The sequence below is a fragment of the Dermacentor albipictus genome, chromosome 1, assembly GCF_038994185.2.
Source record: "Dermacentor albipictus isolate Rhodes 1998 colony chromosome 1, USDA_Dalb.pri_finalv2, whole genome shotgun sequence".
NCBI lineage: Eukaryota > Metazoa > Arthropoda > Arachnida > Ixodida > Ixodidae > Dermacentor > Dermacentor albipictus.
In genome coordinates, this window is record NC_091821.1 from 166,442,469 (window position 1) to 166,465,180 (window position 22,712).

The 22,712-nt window shown below is 40.8% G+C and overlaps 1 protein-coding gene across 21 annotated transcripts in view; it reads right to left on the minus strand.

Moving 5' to 3' along the window:
• The window catches only part of LOC135911558 (uncharacterized), a 412,939-nt gene that overhangs the window by 238,823 nt on the left and 151,404 nt on the right, over nt 1-22,712 (minus strand). For 18 of the 21 annotated variants that reach the window (XM_070528859.1, XM_070528854.1, XM_070528861.1 and 15 more), the window contains exons 18-21: nt 14,304-14,487; nt 12,417-12,557; nt 10,672-10,801; nt 6,263-6,340 (exon numbers count right to left, since the gene is read on the minus strand). In XM_070528859.1, coding sequence (XP_070384960.1) covers nt 6,263-6,340; nt 10,672-10,801; nt 12,417-12,557; nt 14,304-14,487 — 533 coding nt within the window. The remainder of the gene's footprint in view (nt 1-6,262; nt 6,341-10,671; nt 10,802-12,416; nt 12,558-14,303; nt 14,488-22,712) is intronic. The other 3 variants (XM_065443897.1, XM_065443905.1, XM_070528848.1) reach the window with 1 other exon arrangement.

A 22,712-nucleotide genomic window follows, 5' to 3' on the forward strand; every position in this document is an offset into this window, starting at 1 on the left:
ACGCTATATAAATCTTATTTTCGTATATTTCAGCGCAATCTATATTTTTCGAAGTGCAGAAGACGCCGGGAGCGCGTACAATTGCTATTAATTGCAACAATTGAGCTTGTCTATGTGCCCAAATCGAAGCACACCAAGCGTCTCAAAGCACTGGCATGCCCGCGATAAATTCATAAGTGCGTTTCATTCGCTTGTCGATACATGCATCCGTGGCCTAATGGTTTCAATATCAGGCTTCTGTACTAAAGTCCCTGTGTTCGAATCCTGCCGTCGGGCAATTTTAATGATGTTTACTTAATTATTTATTACGTAATAAACTGTTGAAAATGACAAGTTTACAAAGTGACAAAGCCATTTGAAGCCAAAAAGGACGAAGTTTAGGCAAATCCATGTACTTCCCATAATTCCCATGCTGGGACAACCACTCCCATTGTAGCTCACGTAGAAACTAGCGCCAGAGTTCCCTCTAGTAATTTTGTAGGAAACTGTATGGTTGCCGCTACCGTGCAAGCATAAACTTGTTTTGCCACCTGCCATCAGCTGCTTTCTGCAGCGTTTCAGGGAGAACTGCCGCCTGTTCTAGGAGCAGGCAACACAAGGCGGCCCTCCCTGAAACACTGCTTTGCACAGCTGACGGCAGGCGGCGACACATGTTTAGGCTTGCACCGCCGCAGCAGCAGCAGCTCGCATTACCATATGTGCAGGCAAATTTGCATTTGTTTCAGGCAATTTCAAGTCAGGCAATTCAGTGTATCAAGTGTTATACTAAACGAATTCGACGCCAAAATGCGATCGTTCTGCACAATTTGAGCTAGAACAGTGCAGCGGTAAGCGCAAAATTTTTTTTCAAACACGCGGAGCGAAATATTCAGGACCCTGTATCTACAGCCACTGATTAAAGTGTTAAATGTTAATGTGCACTATGGACATGAATGCAAAGAAATCAATGAGCAGTGTAAGTGTCAATAAGTATAGTGTGCCAATTTATCTGACATAGCAGGGACAACTTGCATGGCTAATGAAAAAAGCCCATAACTGTGCAACTTAAAAGCTGTGCAAGAATTGGTGCTTCATGAGCATAGTCTACAGGTTAAAGTCCTAAAAACTGTGGCATGTCCAACCTGGCAGCTTAGTAGGGATAATGTTGAAATGAAAGGTAACTTGAAATACTTTGACATGGGAGGTAAGTACACAGGACTGGAATGTTTAGGAACTCTACCTCAGAGCACTAGTAGTATACTTAGAAATGAGTCAAAAGCACTGCAGGCTTTGTCTCTTCAATTTTAAAGCAAAAGCTTTACTGGCCGCAAACTTGCGATTTCGCTGTGGCGGTGCTCTGAGTAGGCACATGACGTTACAACGCGCGCCTCACCGTGGATATTTCTCTCTCACTCCCTAGTCACTACTGCGCATGCGCCACTAGTGGCACCGAGCCACAGGTGTTCCGCCGCTGCGCAGCGCCGCGCCTTTCCACCGCCACCATTTGCTATGATGTAACACCTAGTTCCTTGTCGTTGCGCTCGCCTCTGCTCACTTCGCCAGCTGCGTCGCATGCCTGACAACATGTCGGAGAATTGAAAAGGAAAGCTCGCGTGCGCCGCAACCACAGTTGAGGCGGCAGTATGGACGGCAACAATTCTGATAAGCAGGAGGAGGCCTGGAATCGACATCAGAACAAGATGAAGAGGAAACGAATCGCCCAGTAAACAGACAAACAGTGCGCCGAACGACTGGCTAAACGCCGCACCATAGCTCGACGACCAGACTAACCTGGACTTGCAATCAAGATTAACCAAGGCTAACCATGCTATGCCTTAGCTTTCGCTACGTATGTCTTGGCGTAGCCGAGCTAAGCCACTGCCAATTTTTTCATGTGTCTGGTACGTTTATGCTTTACCATTTTATTATACATAATGCAAAATTTATATATGTTATACAAGAAAACTAGCACTGTTGAAAAGCTTTTATTAATGCTTAGATTTTATAATACCAGACACAATAATTTAAGAAATTGTAATTCACACACTTGTGTTTTAATTCCTTAAAGGGCCCCTGAAACAGTTCGGAAAAATTTTGGAGACACGTAGGGTACAGCTAAAGTTAATCATTCATACCACAATTTGTGTGAAGCGTCTCATATTAAGAGAGCTATGGACGATTACAAGTTACCCTCCTCCATAGTCATGCATTTTCTCCTCAACTCGTTCGCCGAGTGATTGGGGCTAAGCTCCGCCTTCACTGGCTCTGCGACATGATGACACCTCGTGTCGTCTACTACCGGTTGTCCAGGAGCAAGTGTGCAAAGCCCCTCCGCCAGGTGCTTGATAGTCGACCCCAAGTGAGAGTTATCAAAGCAGCGTGCGTCGCAAGCATTCTGTCGCAGCGCTGAATGTGTCTAATATTCCGGTAACCACAGGCGAGCTGGGCATTTTGACAGATGGGTGGAGGCATAAACTCAAGCTGATGAAACTTCTGCGCAGACGTACGTGAGCGGCCTGATCAGTCTGCATGGTCCAGCCACCTGGTGCTGCAGAGTTTAAGCAGCCAAGCAAAGAACTAACATCGCTTTAACCAAATGTAAAACGTTTTAAACATTTACAAAAACAATGCGTTAACAATTATGCTCCTGAAGAAAATTTACACCAGCAGCAAACAATACACTTCGTTACTGCTACTGTGTTTGGTTGAGCTCTGTGCCACCAGGTGGCTGCACCGTACAGATCATTCACGTTTGCGCTTCTGCTCATTCCGGGAAACAGCACGGTCAAACAGCCAGGCCCATTGCCCTTGTGCTTGCATTTACCCGAACACCAGACTGTCGAAACACTATTATCGTAGTAATCTCCGGTGTAAGTAATCCTCCGGTGTAAAGTGACAGCCGCAAACGCGCAAATCCTGGCACCGATCAAATATCAATAGTCCGATGCGCCGCAGCCACTCCGCTCATCTGCTGCCTTGCAGAGGGACAAGATGTCGCAGCTTGACATATTTCGAGCCGCTACGTTTGCAGCCCACAACGCAACAAAGGCAATTCGTGGTGCTCACAAAAAGACAGACTGATACTGACTGCGGAGCTCTCGCGAAGACGGAGCACATATAACACAAGCAGACGACATTTGCTGTGTGCCGGAAGTGCTTGATTGTACTGAGAAATTGTTCTTATGCATTCTCTTTCTGTTACTTTCGTTTTATAGAAACAAATGAACATTCGAACTATTACAAACAACATTTGTTCACCATAAAGTTCGAAAAATTATCGATGAAGCGCCCTGGGCAGCCAATCGGATTGCCCTACTGATGTCATTAGGGCAATTTACATCAAATGGGTGGGGGTGGCTGAAAATTCAGATGAGCAGTGTGCTGTGATCGGCAGCAATGTAGATTTTTAATACCTTATGATAAATTACAGGCTTTATGCGGAGCACTTAGATGCGTCAATTAATGATCAGAAGGACCTAATCTGACAACTCAGTACATTTGTACAAAATCGTCAAAATCATTTCAGGGTCCCTTTAAGTTGCTTTCTACAACTATATATCAATAAGTCACAACCAGAAGCTGGAATTTTACTGAAAAAAGCCAGTTTAACTGCACTGTAGCCAATAAACTAAGCGCTAGTCAACAATTTTTTTATAGAAATTGTAAATTGCACAAAAAACACAGAACGAAAAAGACTGGATACACAAGCCAGACCAGACGCATTTGTGCTGGTTTTTTTCATTGCCCCATGTTTTTTGCTTCATTTACACTTATGCATCAAAATGAACAAGCCTAGTTTTATACCTTGTCAGAGACTTCTTACATTCTAGCCTGACATAGCATTTAATAAGGTACTTAAACATATGACAGTAATGTACACTTCTGCATGCGAGTTCAACCATGTGAATACATGTTCTAATGCACACTTAACCCAGGCTGCCTACCAAACCATAATGCCAATGCTGGGCACAGAATTACCAAGTACACAAGAATTTGAATTCAGTGCCTTCATCACAGTTTAGTAGCCATCACAGTATGTCTACCAACATGCAACTAAAACAAGCAATAATACCCAGCCAACCTGACATCCAATTATTGCATGCATTACCTAAATTGAGGATAAGGTTTCAAGTAGTGTTAGCAAGTGCAAGCATGCAGTGAGTACCGAGTTATTACTAAGCAGCTGTACCAGAACCACAAAGATGAAATGGAGAGAGAGAAGGAACCAAAAAGATAACATATCAAAACACGTTTTGACATTCAAATGAAATGCAAGTGCAGCAAAGGGGGATGTGGGAGTAAATAAGTTTGACAAAACATCAACAAAACTCACAATAATAGCTCCACTATATACAACATAAGCAAAAGATAGAAAGTTTCCATATTTAGTTATAAAGTTAAAGAAACAACCAAAAGTAATCTCTGTGCATGTTTTAAGAACTAAAAATTACTGAGAAATGGAGCCGTCATGTTACTGTATGCCACTGATGTCCTGCTTTTTCACATGTTCTATACCTGGCATCATAAAGCAGCAGTGCAAAATGCACAGCCTGTGGTGGCTATGCACTATGGCAACATAAGCTAAACATTTTTTTAAAATGTGATGGGCAAGCCCCCAAATGTAAAACATATGACTCCATTAAGCAAAAAGCAAAGCAAACTATGTCTAATGAAACAATCAATAATCAAGGCAGAAAAGTATCCCAAGAAGGAAGTCATTTACATAGGAAATAAACATATAAACTGGAACATTGTTCACATGTTTAAAAAAAAATGTTAGAAAGAATTCAGTAACCGGAAAAACATACGACCCGAAGACACTGAAATATATGGCACCCTCAATCGTAGGTAAAATCTACGTAGTGCGAAGCATTGTGCAAATCGTAGCAGCATGTGACAGACATGTACCGAGCTGGTGGGGCCCGAGCGGCCCAAAACAGCTTTGGCAAGTTTATGTTTGCATACCACAAATTTGGCCTGGGTCAGCAGCTTCTTTGGACAGGGCATTTTGATAGGAAGTTTTGACGTGCCCACTCGGCAAGAATCATTATGGCATGAGATGCCGATACACGTGGAACAAGTGGGGCCCAAGTGGCCTGAGACAGGCTTTGTTGATTTCCTAGTGCATAGTGTTTCAAGACAGCAACGCGAAACCGACAGGAAACAGAAGTGTGCCTAGGCCGGAGTACAATACCGCCAGAGCAAAAGATGACCCTCACTCGGTGCTGCCAGCAGCAGGGAGCGGCAGCATGTTTGGATTATCTCCTTCTATAAGCGCGCATTTCAAAAGCTTGCGTTCCAACGGCCCTACGCCACATGCACTGTAAAACAGTTAAATGAAGATGCTTATCGCAACAGGGTTGGCAGCGATAGCTGTGAATGCAATGTTCAACGACCCGCAAGGAGATTTCCTGGTACTGGAAGAAAAAACTGAGCGCATGCCAGCATTTTCATGTGACACGGCCAGAGGAGTAGTGGCGGGAAAGCTGCCATGGCAGGTGCCTGCTGCTCTCGATCACTTGCTGCTCTCGATCCCATGCTGCTCTCGATCCCATGCTGCTCTCGAATGTGCATGGGGCCTACCTTTTCTTGTTTACAGGGGATTTAGCAGCTGGAAAACGTATCATACAATCCTATGTTTGGGGATGTACTAAACGTTGTTTCCGAAAGGTAGTGTTTTCTGCGAACGTACTAACCAGTAAAAAAGAAGCGCAACTGTATTGGGTTGTTTTTGTGTTTTCGATCGTGAATGTTGGCACCAGGAAATTGCACGAAACGAGATTGTATCAATGAGGTTCTAATGTATTGGGCCCACATGAAAATTGTATCTAGCAAAAATATGCCACTGCTGACACACTTGTCAATAATCATACTTCCAAATTCATATTTTGAACTTAGTATGTAAAATAAAAATATAGCAAGCAAAAAAAGAATAACTGTGCTTTTACCAGACAGAAATAGAGGAAAAGCACCATGCCCAGTGATTAAAGCAAGCATATGTTACTTCAATAGCAGCTTTTCTCTAGTATAATACTATGCCTTCATCGTAACTTCTGGTCAGCACGATGGGGCTTAATATTAATCATCTGAGCATAATAGCTTTGCTTACCATTCCGACGTCACGCTTAGTACTATGCATCAGATGAGCATCAAGAATGGCCAAGGAAGCTATTGACGAAACACAGGCACAAACGCTAGCAAATAAATCCAAGGAAATGGTGAAATTGGTAGGAGGAGTTTGGGAGAGAAAAAAGGGCAAATAAAAAAAGCTGCAGGTGCACACCTTTCGCGCCACATGCGTTTTGTGGGCGACAGGACGTAGGCAGAGGAGCAGGAATCGCCGTCCCAACTAAGCAGGGAGCTGGATGTGTGCAGAAAAAACAAATAAAGGGGGAAGAAAGCGAAACCAAAAGAACACAACACTAAAAGTCATGAGTGTCGCAACAAAAAGCACAAACAGGCTTCAAGCTACAAAGAGCAGAGGAACGCACTCCCATAGCCACAGTCTTTGTGAATGGACCCTTTTCATAATTGCCAAGCTAGATTTCCTACCATATTTGCAAGTAGAGCATACAAGCAATCTTGTGACATGGAAAATGTAGATGTAGCTCTTGTGATGAACCACATGCAAAAGACAAGCCCTAACCTTCATTTGTACCGTGACCAGTGCCGCCATTAGTTGGGCAAATGTGCAATGCAGAGGAGGGCACTTGTAAATTAAGAAAAGGGTCTGTTACAATGCAAAATCAGACTATTTTGTATTGTGTAAAAAAAAATTATTTTTAAGCTATTTAATATATAAATGAAAAATGTCTGCACAGTTTGTGGAGAAGATAAATGAAAGCACACAAAAACTTTCTGCAATCGTAGTGAATTCAGCTTCACAAAGAAAGAAAAAGAAAAGTTCGTAATTAACCAAGTCAACCTTCTGTTAAGCAAGTAGCCCTCACACTTTAACAGAAATAAGCAAGTGTGCTCCGGGAGGAAGCAACATAATGTTGGGGGTAGGCAGCTCCACAACACAAAAATCACTTAATAGTTCAGTTGTCTGTATAAAGTAAGATGAAGCTGAATATGAGAGTACGTTGTCCTCAATCTAAGGTTACGATTACACAAGTGCCAGAAGCAAGGTAAAAGCTCCTACAGCATGAAGCCATAGGTTCTGAGCTGTAGCATTCAAGTGGAAAATTCAACTAACATGACTATTTACTTACAAATGACACCTTGCAACCTAATTGCAAAGTGGACAGAACAGGTACGCACCAAGAGGAAAATGTTATGCAACCTTCTAGTTTACCAAAGACTCGTTTAATTTCAATTTCATTTTAAAAATAACATTTGCAAGAAAACGCAAGATGCCTTTGCCCATTTTTCGAAGTGTATGGTTTTTCAGTACTACTTTTTATATCCTCATTGTGCAATGTATACTTTATGTGAAATAAACTCAAAATTAAGCTTTTCATATTCTGTAACAGTGAGTTACTCCTCACTTACGAAACACTACTACAATATCAAACCATCAACAGTTACATTCAGTGGAAGTAATAAGCAATAAGCAAATTTAAAAGAGCATTCAGAAACATTTACAATAATTCAACATTTAGTAGATAAAAATGGTCCACTGCCATTATTAGCCCCTACACTGCATTTGCAGAAAGAAAGAACACTACTGATGTGGCTTCAAGTGACAATAGAAAGCTCTATGTTAATAGCCACTTCAAAAAAAGTTTAAAAGTTGCTGACAGAAAGAATTCAAACAATATTGCAGTTAGGCCAAGCCCAGCCTGACCAAAACTTCTTGTCTACAGTAATAAATATAAGAACCTCAAGGAGACATACATATAAATGAGGATATGACAGTTATCACTTCCAACTGTTCTTGTACATACATGAACCTTACTGGCAATGGCTAAAGTTTCCAATCATTCTTGACTCACTCCCAATGCCCTAGGTTTAAGTAAAGCAAGATATGGAAGTTAAGGCTGAAACGCACTGACTGTTGACACGACAGTACACAAAATTAGAAGTGGGTACAAAGCAATTTTCTATTGAAGGCAATTTCTTGCACTAGAGGTGTATAGCAACAAGCATTTCAAAGACCTTCAAAATGCGTACTAACTGCGTAGGTAAAGTACAAAACATGTACCATTCTTAACTAATGGTTCAATAATTTGAACACTCTCCCTTTGATTTAATTTGTGGCCTGCTGACACGTACATATTTCAGGAGATTATGAAAGACATGCAACTCACTAACCCCCTAAGCTCTCAAGTGTCTAGCCAACAGCACAAGACCAACTAGCATGCTGACATAGGTTGCAGAGTATACCATATTTCGTACAATGTATAGTACCACATTTTATTCATTGAGCACTATATAAAAGTGATCATCACAGTCCAGAAGGATCTTTCATGCTGCCTTAAGGGCTGTGATAGCTTCTTATGAGCAGATATTGTGCATGTTTTTGAAAAAGTTGTTAAATTCAGCAGCATCAGTCCTGTTCAAATGACCTTCCCTGGGAACTAAAGATTAAAACTAAAATTAAACTGACGTTGAAAAAGAACTTATGTGCCAGTAGTACTATAGAGCCACTTAGAACAAAGCAGATATATTAAAAAAATAAACAGGATTTGGCATTGGAAAATTTCTTCATTTCACAAACAATGAATATAATAGTTCATTTTCCTATTCCTGAATGCTACAGCACAGAATAATAAGAATGCTTCATCCAAAGACAGACTTTATATTAGCTGAAAGCTGAAAACAGGCTATGCGCGTTCACACTAGTGGTCGCAGCACAAAGCAATCATTGCATATTGAGTAAGTTAAATTACCTTGTGGCTGCAAGCTCATATAAAAGCATGTGAAAAACTAAATCACAAATTAGCAGCAGGGACAACAGAGAAGCAAGAAGTAGGAAGCAAACAGATTGAATTAGATGCATTAACACCACACAATGATCAGACAGACTAGTAAAATGTAAAGCGTGAGGCACCTTCATATATACCCTACTAGACAGCACGCACGCCCGTGCACACACACACACACATGCACGCACGCACGTGCACACACACACACACTCAGTGCTTCACCTAAAGTTTGCAGGCTCTTCAAAAATACCAGTGCAACCTAAGCGGATAAAGCCTGTGCACAAGTGTTTGCAGGGTCCTTAAGCAAATGCAAATTTATTTGCATTTTAATCAGTTAATTATCTAGGATTAAATCTTTTTTTGCATATTGACTTCAACTATGTTTAAACAGAGAAGATGTAGTACATCACTGAGAACAAACAACAAATTAGGTTGTGCAATGCTCCCTTTCAGAGAGGGTTTTTAATTTTTTTCGGCATTAAAAGAAAGCCTACAGAAGCAAGAAATTATCCTGCACTGAGAAGCCTGTGTGCCACACTACACTTCCCTCAAGTGCATTGTGAATGAACAAACCCTCCTGTGCCAGACCTGACGGACCCATCAATGCAACAAGCTGTCAACAATGTTGCCTTCCAAAGCCTTCTTCCCAGCCACTCTCCTAGTATGACATTGCAGGATGAAACAGCACATACTGTTTTTCAATGTCGATAAGCAACCTATGAGAGCAAAGCTATAACACTCTGAAGCCTTACACCAACAATTACACAAACTGTCGCTTTTCATTTTGTCTACAGTGTAAGTTAGTCACAATAGTGCAATCAATGAAATAAAAGAAAAACAGTTCAAATTGGAAGTGCGACAACTGTTTCTAGGTGGTAACAGATGCCACTAATAATGTTTTGCAAGCTTTTCTAATAGTGAACATGAACTGAACATTTTTTAAGCAAAAATTTGTTAATTAGGTTTTCGATGGCAAAGGTTTGGGGAACGATAAAAAATTTAATAAATTATCTTTCATGAAAACATCTTTTGATCAAGTATAAAACTGTTCGATTCAATGGACAGAACCAGCAATTCATGTCACCATTTCTTATAAGCTGAAAGACATCATCATAACGGATATCACAAATATTGTTTTGTTAGCTATACATGCAAGTAAATCGGGACTGCGCTCAGGAGGAGAGATCTAAAGGAGCAACCCGTCCTACTTCAACATCACTCTTTCATCAAATTAGATTTCAAGCGTTAGATTTCGGCGCACATTGTTTCCAACTATAAATGGAAACAGATCCATAAAATCCATAAATAGATCCAAATAATCCATAAAAACTGGGCGCACGCTACATTCAGGGGAACATTAGAGTCAGGTACATACTGCCAAATGAAGCAGTGATATGATTTGATTTTTTTTTCTGGATGTTATTTTAACTTGACTCGCAAGATAATTGCACCAATTCCATCTGTCCTTTCAAGGTCAAATTAATGGAAGTTGATAGTACGCATTTATTTCTTATTCATGTACGGGCCACACTCGAGAAATTCAGTCTAAAATTTATTTTAGGAAAGTACCACCCTTACATGAGAATATACAGCATTTTATTTTCCTGAAGTCCATGTTCAGTTCATGTGAAATAAGACACTGCACCACAATGCACCAAAATTTTCCACTTTCCTGGATTGACAAGTTGTTCACCAGTTACACAACGCATGCCAGGCTACATGAAGAAACTATGTAGCTAGTCATTCACACTACAATCTCACAGTTAGTTAAACCAAGAACAAAAACTTATTCCACAGCGCACAGGCATGTGCTAGTGCATACCCAGCGTGAATAGGCGTCCGGGACAGGTCTACATTGTCTGGTGCATAGTTGCCAACAAAAACAGCTTCTGTGGTATGGGCCTGCGTTGGTGAGAGGCGCTCTTCTTCTTGTGTCAGAGGTGCTGCATGCCCTACAGCAAGCAATGTGTCAGTTTTGGTGGCAGTTCATAAGAAAAAATAACATTATTCTAAAAATCATGCATTTATGCTTCCACTTTCCTCATTTTTCCAGACTTCTCTGTATGCAATTAAATGTCTAAACAAAGCAGCTATATTCCAGTAAATAGTTCAGTCAAAACCCAAACTTCAAGTAGGTTTAAATTTGTATGTTTCAGCTTTGCAAATAACTTCCCTTATTGCAAAAAGCATTCTCACTGGTCTAATGGCATCAATGCACACAGTCAAGGGTGTAAATCAAAAGTACAACACTATTATGGCTTGAGCACACAGTCGGTACGGTTATTAACCAGTGTGTTAATCTCTACTGCAGTTGCTGCACTTGGAACAGATTATTCAGATCCAACATACAAAAAATATATACCAAGTTAATTTAAAAGGACAAATCGATGGTGCCCTTGTTTTTCCTATCATCTTGCCTGCACTGCTTATGCTAAACTAGGGGGTATTCTGTAAGAGTCCACCTAGTGGACTGTCCATTTTGACCACCACTGATTGGCTGGGGCCGCTCGTCTCCTCCTCGCTCGCACCGCTCCCTCCAATCAGCAGTGGCCGAAATGGGCAGTCCACTAGGTTGACTCTTACAAAATACCCCTCCAGGACACAACTTGATTCCATGCAGCCAATAGTCGCAATTATCTGTTCATTGTACACAGTCAAAAGCAATATTTTTAGAATTCTAGCGATGATGTAGTCGAATGTCAATAATTCGAACTCGAAGGGGCCCGAAAATTAGTTCGAATTAAAAGAAGTTCGAATTAAATGAAGGACTTGTTTTTGAAGTATTCATGCACAATAGCACAATGCACAAACGGTGCGAGTCATGAAATATCGCAGCACGCAAGTACACAATGAGTGAGGACCACGAAACTGCCCACGCCAGCCAATTCTCATTTCCCCCCCAATAATGGCAGAAAACAAAACTTCAAGCAGTGGGCTAAGCTGGCGACAGCGCAAAGACAGGCACGCGTGGAGACCGTCGAAGATGAGGGAGTTGCGAGCAAGTTGAGAGAGAGGGCGAGGGGAGCGTAGTTGCGAGCAAGGGCAGGAGGGTCGCCGCCGTGTTTCTTTTTTTCGTCCTGCTTTCTTAATACGAGCCACATCTTAAGATGATGAAGTCGTTACCGCTGACCGTAATCATGTTGGTGCGCTTCCCTTCTTTTGTGGCGGTGTCATGTTCAAAAGACAAGGAGAATGCGGTACTGGGTGTCGCCTTCACGTCCTTGTATTCAAGGTCTGTCTTGTCATACAGAATCGAATATGGCGCACTGTCTCCAATAACCTTTCCATCGGGACATCTCGGTTTAGATGCGTCATTGTAAAAAAAAAACAAGCGCGAACGAATGGAAACCAATATGAACTCTTTATTTAGTTTTTATTTACTTATTTACTTACTGCAATCCCCATATTGAGAATTTTCACAGGGTGAGATAAAGTGGAAATCAAAAACACACAAGGGTTTCACATGAAGAATGTAAGTGTTAACAAATACCAGAATTAAGATGTTTTTCTGTATTAAGCATGCAGTTTGCAAGGTATTGGATATTCAGTTATATCAACTCAACTAACCTGGTTCCCGAGTGATATGGATAGATTCCGTGATGCGTTCATCTCTTGTGACGTCAATTGGCAAAGAATCATCACCAAGTGACTTCATTTCATCAGCTGTCAGATACCGGAAAGACTGGTCGCCCAACATGTTGTCCTCAGCTAGCAATAAAAATAATTAATTACAAACCAGTGGGTTCCTATGTTTGTTGACAAGTTGTGAGACATCCTGGGACACACTGCCCTTGGATACTAATTGCTTTAAAATAAAACCAGGTTTTTCAACAGTAACACAACACAGTCTTGTTGGTCACACCCCTTTCATTTTTTGGTCGCATTAACCCTTTAATGATGGCACACATAGATACCCAGAAACACAATTTTTATTTTTTACCTAAGAGTGTAAAAAGCATTGAGAATAAGCAACAATGAAAAGAAAAAATGTTTTGCAGAAACTTTTTCAGCAATAATGGTAAAACACCAGGCAGAAAACTGGAAGTGGGCTTCACCCCAAGCTGCCTATGACTGTTTGGAATTTATATAGATAGCTTTTGTTATACGTGAACCATAGGTGTACATTTCATTTGCTTAAAGGGCCCCTCACGAAACCACATAGCAGATTTCGGCTATATGCTGGTAGTTATATGCCCTCTAAGGAGCATTCTGCCGCAAGAATTTTTCAAATTGGTTCATTAATAGCCTAGATAGAAATATTACAGTTCTGCAAACCCACCATTTTAGGAGGCAAGCGCTACTGCCAAGAGAGAGACTCCCTCCACTTTCCCCGTCTAGCCTCCGCAAGGGAAATTCCTTCCCTGCGTTCTTCCATACTGGACCTTAAGGATCGCGTGACGCATACGTCACGGGCTCTGCCTTTATTTTTTTTTTCCTCTCGCTTTATTGCTGCACGGTGCACTTCACTGATGGAGTCGTGCACAAGCTGTTACATTTGTCTTGCATCGTGCAACACACAATTTTGCACGCTGTGCACAAGAACACCTGACTAGCAGTATAAGTCAGTGCTATGCGAATACTGAGGCAGACACAAGTGGTTCATAGAGCATGATCACACACTGGAACACGGTAGAAAATGAAATACTTTTGTTGTCTGCACACCTGACTGCAAGACATGGGAACAAGCAGACAAAACGGAAGTACATCTCTATTGCTGCGGTGTAAAGTAAAACAAGGACACGCAGTGTTTCGGTTTATGCGTTTTATTATTTCTCTAAACTTTAATTCATCTACTGAAGCCACAGATTACACAAATAACAGATGTTGCTATGAATAATTTTTGAAATCAGGTGCCACTATGAGCGACGTCACAGCACTGCCATGTATATAGGTGCACTAGTGCGATATGCGTTGGATTCTTCGGCTGGAAGTGTACGGTGCCCGTGAGGAGAAGGGCAAACTGCGTTCGGTTTAAAATATCAGCTCTTTCCACGGCGCTTAGCGATGGAATACTTAGCAGACATGAACGTTAGCGGGCACTGTATGCACATCGCTTGTAAGCTCAAAATGGCCAGACCTGGTGAAGGGCCCTTTAACATCAAGTGTATGACATCCCTGCAGCCTGAAATCTTACACTGGTCTGTCTCCTCTGACCATGCTTCCAAAAAAAAGCGGGTCGCATACAAAACTTCTTCCTCGTCCTGTGTTCCTGCTCTAAACCAACAAATGATGTTTGCTTCCTGTCATTCAGTGTTGGCTGAAGACATTTATCCAGAAGCTTCAAGTTCAATACCAAAACTCAGCAAAAAAAAATTACAAAATTCTGGTTGACTTTAGGCAACACTCATCAACAAAGGGTTAATGTAACAAAAGGAACAAAGTACAGAAACTGGTGTCTTGCGAATAAGGATCTCCTAGAAAAATATTTATATACACATAATTATCATTACTTACCAGCTTCATCTTCAGAGTCGCTCATGAAAGTTTCATGCATAGTTTCTGGGGCAACCACACGATACTTTTCCTCTGTCACAGTTGTTGTGGTAGTGGTCACAATGGTTTCTGTCACCACCTTCAGCGTTTCCACAACGGATATGTAGCCTAAACGCTGAGCTATGGCCAGTGCAGTCTGCCCTTGCTGCAAAGACATCCAAATTATTATCAGCACAAAAGCCATTAAGTGGTAAGTAACCACCACTTTCAGATGCTGATGTGCATGCATAATAATACTATCTTTCCGTTTGTCAAAATTTCAGCCACTGCCAGAGTCAGGACAAATTTAGCACCAAATAATGCTCCTCAAACTTTTGCTGCCCTTTCATTTCTATACTCATATATACTGTATTTACTCGCATAATGATCGCACTTTCTTGTAAAAAAAATTCAGGCAAATTCAGGGGTGTGATCATTAAGCGGGTTAAGTTTCCTGCGAAAAGAAAAAAAATTTTTTTGCATCCCGAGTTTGCTGTCGGATGACAACAGGTCAACAAGCAGGTGGCTGCTGCTGAACAGTGCGGGACACCAAAACAAAAACGGCGGCCGGCGGAGCAAGCTGAACGCGCCATACACTATTTATTTTTTCTTCTCGTGAGCACATTACACGCACTGAAACAGTTTCTTCCATATCAGTCATGAATAATATCATAAATATTGGCAAACTTGCGACAATAACGTAGCCATGTACACTTTGAGGGGACAGAAACAGAGCTGGGCGCCCTTCGCTGCCAGTGACATAGAGACACATGGTGGGCATGCTGCGGAAACTGCGAATTTGTCTTCGCTACTATCCTAATATGGCACGTTTCCGCTAAGGGTGGGCGAATATCTCGGCTGTGTTACAAGCGTCGGCGTATGAATAGGGTATACTGCTAACGTATCAGTGTAAACGTGGCCACTATTGTTGTCGCTCGCGATTTGTTGTGTGCCCACGAGTGCAGATGAGAAAAATCGAAAGGCACCTTTTTTGTTGTTGTTGTTGTTGTTGACCAAAACCCTTATTTATTTATTTTTATTTATTTACAATACTGCCAGTCTCTACTGAGACCATAGCAGGAGGGCACTATACATATGTACATGTACACTGATAATGTTTAATACATGTATAAAGTCAGTTTCGCACCTTAAAACATCAACAATTTTCACTACAAAAATGTATACACCAAACACAAGTACATGCAAACTTTCAAAAAAAAAAAAAGTAAGAAATGGCAATTGAGGTATTCTATGCTGCATACCCGACTACATACACAGGGCACAAGTACATGGTAGTTTGCACGATCAATAATAGCACGAGCAATTTTAACCTGCTAAACAATTTTTTCAATTTTTAATTCAAATTGAGACAGTGACTCTGTGTTAGTGGTGAGAGGTGATAACATATTCCATTCACGGATCGCAACAGGAAAAAAGGAATATTTAAACACATTATTATTACATTTATATTCTACTAAGGTGTTTGTGTGTTTGTGCCTGGTAGGTCGTGTTTGTGAATAAGATATGTAACTTGAAATGTCAATTTTGAAAGAATTATGCAGAAGTTGATAAAGAAATTTCAAACGTGCCTGTTTCGCTCGTGCTTCGAGCGTAAGGAGCCCAGAAATTGCTAGAAGATTAGAGGGAGAGTCTTCACGTCTAAATTTGTTGTGAATAAATCGAATGGCCTTCCTTTGTATTGTTTCTATTTTCTTTATGTTAGTTTGGGTGTGAGGGAACCATACAGTGTTTCCGTATTCGAGGATCGGCCTAACGAATGTCTTGTATGCTAGGAGTTTTGTTGACAAGGGTGCGAGTCGAAGTGATCTGCGTAGGAAAAATAACTTTTGCATAGCAGATGAGGTAATGTGGTGAATATGCTCGTCCCACCTTAGGTCTGACGTTATTGTTAAGCCTAGATATTTATATTTTTGTACTTTAGTCAAAACTGTACCATTTATGGTGTAGCAAAAGTCTGAAGGTTCTTTTTTCCTCGTTATGGTCATACATGCCGATTTTTTTACATTGATTATCATCTGCCAGTCTGAGCACCATTCCGCAATACTACTAAGTGATTTGTTAAGGGAGTAGTGATCTTGATCATTTTTAATTTCTCTATAAATGATACAGTCATCCGCGAATAACTTTATTTTACAGTCTATGTTAGTGGTTATATCATTAATATACACGAGAAATAACAAGGGCCCAAGCACGGAGCCCTGTGGTACTCCTGACGTAACTGATACTATATCTGATGTTGTATGTTCGAAAATAACAAACTGACTTTTATTAAACAAAAACCCACGAACCCAAGCAACAATTTCTGTGTCTCCGATAATGCTCTTTAGTTTATTTATTAGTTTGGTGTGACAAACACAATCAAACGCTTTAGAAAAATCAAGTAGGATTAGGTCCGTTTGGCCGTGATTGTCAATACCCAACGCGAGATCGTGTATGACTTCTGTTAATTGAGTTATGGTCGATAAACCCCTGAGAAAACCGTGCTGGTTAGGGGACAGGATGCCTTCGTTTTCAAAAAAAATTGTTAAATGTTTTAGAATTATATGTTCGAGTAGTTTGCATGCCGTGCTCGTTAACGATATTGGTCTGAAGTTTGATTCAACGGATTTATCTCCCGACTTGTAGATCGGAATAATTTTAGCTATTTTCCAATCTTTGGGTAGTTTTGATGTCGACAGGGATTTACGGAAAATAAGCCCGAGGTATCTGCTACACCACTGTGCGTATCTTTTAAGAAATTGGTTGGGTATATTGTCTGGACCACATGCTTTTTTAGTGTCTAGGGCAAGAAGAAGGTTAAGAACACCAGCGTCTGTGATAACGAGTGGGTCGATAGTGGAAACAGTCCGTGGAACTAAGTCCGGCATGACGCCATTATCGTTTGTGAAGACCGAACGAAAGAATTGGTTATATCTGTTGGCTTTATCCGCTTTTTCACTTGATGAGAGCTGAGTTGTGAGTGTGTTTTTTTGGCGAAAGTGGTTCCAGAATCTATGCGGATTGTTCTTTATAAAGCTGGGGAGTACGGTGTTGAAGTAATGGTGTTTCGCTTCTTTGGATTTCTGTTTGAAATTTTTTGCTGCAAGCACTAGCCTAGGGGTCTTAGATGGAGTATTGCCTGTTGCCTTGCTAGCTTTGCGTAACCTTTTGAGTTGGCGTTTTGCATGTATTACTTCCCGAGTAATCCATGGGTTATTTTTCAAGGGTTTTTTCGATTTAACAGGAATAAAATGGGTTACACAGTGGGACACTATGTCTTTAAAACGTATCCAGACAACATTTATATCAGACAAAGGATCTGAGGCCAATGCCGAAAACTCTTGGAATTCGTGAGATAAATAGGTTTGTATGTGGGCGTCATCTGCTTTGTCGAAATTGATTATAGTTTGTGCTGTGGTTTGCACTGATAATTTGTAATCTAGTGGTAAGATACACATCGGAATATTGTGATCGGATATGCCTTCTATTACTTCTAACTTCACTTGTTCTAAGAGAAAGTTACTACTTAGTAAGATCAGGTCAAGTATACTCCGAGACTCGTTTTGCACCCTTGTGGGGTATTCCACAATTTGGCGTAAGTTGAAATTTAACATCATATCGAGAAGGGCTTCCGAAGCCTTTGTTGTGTACTGCATGGTAGACCAGTTAATGTCGGCAAGGTTAAAATCACCCATAAGAATAACACGACAATTTCGAGCATGTTGCTGCAAATATTCTTGTATGGCAATTATGCATTCGTGTCCACATACGGGGCTTCGATATAGGCAACCAACAACTATACTTGTGCCTTTAGTGTTAATCTTACAAAAGATTGCCTCGGCATCAGCTACCTCTGGAAGAATGACCAGTGGGATTGATTTCTTTATTGCTAGCGCCACGCCTCCACCACGTGATTGCCTATCTTTGCGAACCAGTACGTAGTTTGGGGGAGTGACTTCATGACTTGAGACAGACAATGATAACCATGTTTCGGTGACTGCCACTATATCTGGTTCACGATCGAGCAATAAGTTTTCAAATGGCTGCACCTTATTTAAGATACTTCGAGCGTTGACGTTTAACAACGTTATTTTTTCTTGCGCTGGTATTGGCGTGTTGCCGGGCGGTTTACTTCGTTTTTTCCTTTTTCGACGTTCGCGTTCTTTTTTTGCTCCATTTTGTCGTGCTTCTTTATCTCTACCCTGTCATTCTTTTCGTCATCCCAGATGAAAATACGGTTGTTAATGAATAGTTTGTTGTACGCTAACGACACCTTGTCTTTATTTTCGCGGTTTGCCTGTGCACTGTTCCAGAGTTTCTTTCGGGTCTCCCTAACTTTTCGCGAAAAATCTTCCCCTATTGAGAGGTCTGATTTCTTTAGTTTAAAGCAGTTTTTTAGTATGACACTTTTATCTCTTGCGTCTAGTAATTTAAATATCACTGGCCTCGTCTTGTGCGGTCCTCGTCTTCCTAAACGATGTATGCGCTCAATGGCCACAGGTTCGAGTTCAAGGATTTTTGTGATTATTTCCTCATTTACGGCCTCTTCTAGCGCTTCGCTTGTTTCTTCTTCCATTTCTGGTAGGCCATAAACAATTAAGTTTGGCCTTCTGCTACGGTTTTCGATGTCGTCTATTTTTTCTTCAAGACTCTTAATTATCTTATTCATAGAAGCCATTTCTGTATGACACGCGGTCACTTCAGCTTCGAGTTTCGTAATGAGGTCAAGCTTGCTCTCTATATCTGCTAGTCGCTTTTCTTTGATATCTTTAATGTCGGAAGCAATTCCGGTAAGTTGTTTGGCGATTTGCTCGAGGTCAGGGCCGGGGTTGCTTTCAATATCTCCGCCCAACAACAATAGCTTCTTAAAGTACGTCATGCATGATTCACACACAGCCATATACTGCCATGGGCTACAATAATAAAGGCTTATGAAGGCTACAAATAATAAAGCCAAAGTAAGTTTGGTTGTACCTTCTGTTTTCATGGAAGAGCAGAAAGTGGTGAAAGGAAAGAAATCGAGCATCTGCTTAAGAATGTTTAATGCATGCAGACCACTTGGTATGTCTTCAAGAGTCGTTCGCGTGGCATTAGACAGATGGTAAGCGTAATCATCATTAGCTAGACTTGGCACACGACATATCGTTGCGACAAGTTCGTGGTGCGATCATTACACGGGAAAGAAAAATATCTAATTTTTACAACAAAATTCAGGGATGCGATCATTACGCAAGTGCAATCATTATGCGAGTAAATACGGTAATATTTTCAGGAAATTATACAATTTATTTCTTTTTGTTTAACTCGCTTTAAGTTTGCTCAAAATTTCATCATACGAGTATCACTGAAACAAAAAACTACAACTGCAACTACAACTACACTGAACTGCTACAATCGACACAGGAAACCTTATTATTGCAGCCATATATGCCAAAAATGCCCAATGATGTATCTACACAAAAAAATGAACTACAATACATTTTGTATTGAAGAATCAGCACTTACAATATACTGTATCGATGTTCATAATGTGCATATGCGGAAAAGTGCAATGATGTTGGGGAACGAAGCGTACCCAATGACACTAATATAATTCTAAACCTCTGCCACAAAGGGACATCGTGCATGCCACTCAACATCCACTGTCAAGAATTCCTAGCCATGTAAAACCCCAAGATGCGGGTCACAACATTTAAGAGGTCCCTTCTTGTTGTACTTCTGTGACATTAATGGCACAGGAGTGTTGTAGGAAAACAGACACTCTATAGCTTGGCCACAAGAGCACAGCCACCACATTTCCCACTTTTCCTGCTGCTCAAGAATAGGTATGGGCCAGGGATGAAAAACAGCAACACCCCAATTTGCAACAACACTGCTCTGTGGTGGCTGATGACAAGCTTCAGTCACCTGCCTGGATCCCTAGTATGAAGCAATAAGCTGCAGATAGACAAAAGTGCAACCAAGCAGGAACAAGTGGTGAAAGCAACATATAACTAGCAGACACCAGTAACATTTCCAACATTATAGTATATTATTAATTATTTACTTTATCATGGTGACTTCAAGCAGTGCAAGTGCCATGGCAATAACCATGCAAGGGTAGTTAATTTCTGGTACTCCAAAATCTCATTTTATAAGGAAACTGTCACTGGTCATTGCATATAACGAAGGAAAGAGCATGGGGGTCTAATATAGCGTGAGTGAGGCAGCATGCTCAGGATCTTACAGCACATGAAACTACTGCAGTAAACTTCGATTAATTCGACTCCACTTAATGTGATTTTTAAGATAATATGATCCCAACCGACGGTCCCAGCCGGCACACATGCATTTCTATGGACCCAATTTTTCATTGTTGCAAACCTAAATTTAGCCTTTGCCGGATAATTCGAACTTGACCAGTAAGCATGCATGCCTGACTCCTGGGATGACCCCAATAGCGACTCCTTTACTAGCAGCGTCTGTCTCAGCAGAGCTTAGGGAACAGTGAATGCATTGAACATACGTCAAAAATCTCCCATCAAAAATGCCTATTTCTGGCCTGCACTAGGAAGGTTTTAAAAAAATAATGGTAGCTCACAATGTCCGATTACAGTATTTACTTGTTTCCAATGTGCATCGGTTTTGTTTTTGCTTTTGTTTCCCCAAGAAAATCTGGCTGAAATACACATTTGCAGCGTTCGTATGCTTTGGTGCAAGGCAAAGATAACTTTAGAAAACCGGCCATCACTGTGCAACACATTAGTAGACCCTTGCCCATTTTTCTTGCTAAAAAATCAGGTGCACATTAGATTTCTACTTTGTTTAGAAACTTTAATGCTATCTCTACATTACTTCCCTGCACTGGACACATAGTAAGTACGTAGTAAGTACACCTTGTTTAATTCAATCTGCCGGATAGTTACATCAATTTCGTCGGTCCTGTCAGGGTAAAATTAACGCAAGTAGACGATATTACAAAAGAAGAGGCCTCAAGAGCATAAACTAATTATGCCATTAACAAATCCCCTTTCCATGCCTGTTTTATTCTCTTCTTGTATCGGTCTTATGGCCAGTACCACCATGTACAACCTACCTGAAATTATTACTCAATGTACTTTACTGCATTACCTTCACTAAGCCGCCTTAGAAGCTGAGTGGCTAACATCACTTAGGGTAACTATTTAAGTCTTGAGTACATGAACTTTCAACCAGGTTAATCTTATTTCAATCATCCTTATTCCAAAAAGCAAACTGATACAGTGCCACTAACACTGCCCGCACAACAGGGGGATTTTTTTGTTGTTGTTGTTATGCAGAGTACTTTTAAAAAAAGCCTGTTATATCCATGCACCTACCACTTTCGCTGCTAGGCTTTATGGCTAGGTGGGCTTTAGCAGTAGTAATAAAAGTTTTAATGGTAACTTGGGTAAGTGCCTAAAATGTGCCGACTAACATGCCCATTATTTTCTTTAGGCCACATGTAATAGCCTGGCAAGGAAACAAGTGCTCAGGATCCCCAGTCAGTCTCTAGAGTCTGTGAAGGAATGTGTTTATCTAGGTCAATTACTCACAGGGGACTCTGATCATGAGAAGCAAATTTACAGAAGAATAAAAACGGGTTGGAGTGCATATGCTAGACATTGCCAGATCCTGACTGGGAGCTTACTACCATAATTGAAAATAAAGGTGTACAATCACTGCATTCCACCGGTGCTAACATATGGGGCAGAAACTTGGAGGTTGACAAAGAAGCTTGGGAACAAGTTAAGGACCGCGTGAAGAGTGAAGGAACGAAAACTGTTAGGCGTAACATTATGCGACAGGAAGGGAGCAGTGAGGATAAGAGAGCAAACAAGGACAGCCAATATTCTAATGGACATTAAGAGAAAAAAATGGAGCTGAGCAGGCCATGTAATGCGCAGGATAGATAACTGGTGGACCATAAGAGCTTTAGAATGGGTGCCAAGAGAAAGGAAGTGCAGTCGAGGACGGCAGAACACTAGATGGGGTGACGAAATTAGGAAATTCGCAGATGCAAGTTGGACAGGGGTAATTGGAGATTGCAGGGAGAGCCTTCTTCCTGCAGTGGACAATAGGCTGATGATGATTATGATGACAATTATTATTATTATTATTATTATTATTATTATTATTATTATTATTATTATTATTATTATTATTATTATTATTATGAAGAAGAACTATAGTGAAGTCATGTCTGCTTAGTAAAAATACCAAAAATAGCAACAATTTAAAGATTTCCATCCCTAAAATGTACTGTGAAACACATTGAAGTTACAGTTCAGAATTCCTCAATAGCATCCCTCTAACTGCAACACCAATGCACTTTTTAGCAAATTTTAGAGAACGATATCTCGAAAGAAGTGCTAGTCTTGAGAGTTCTGCTAA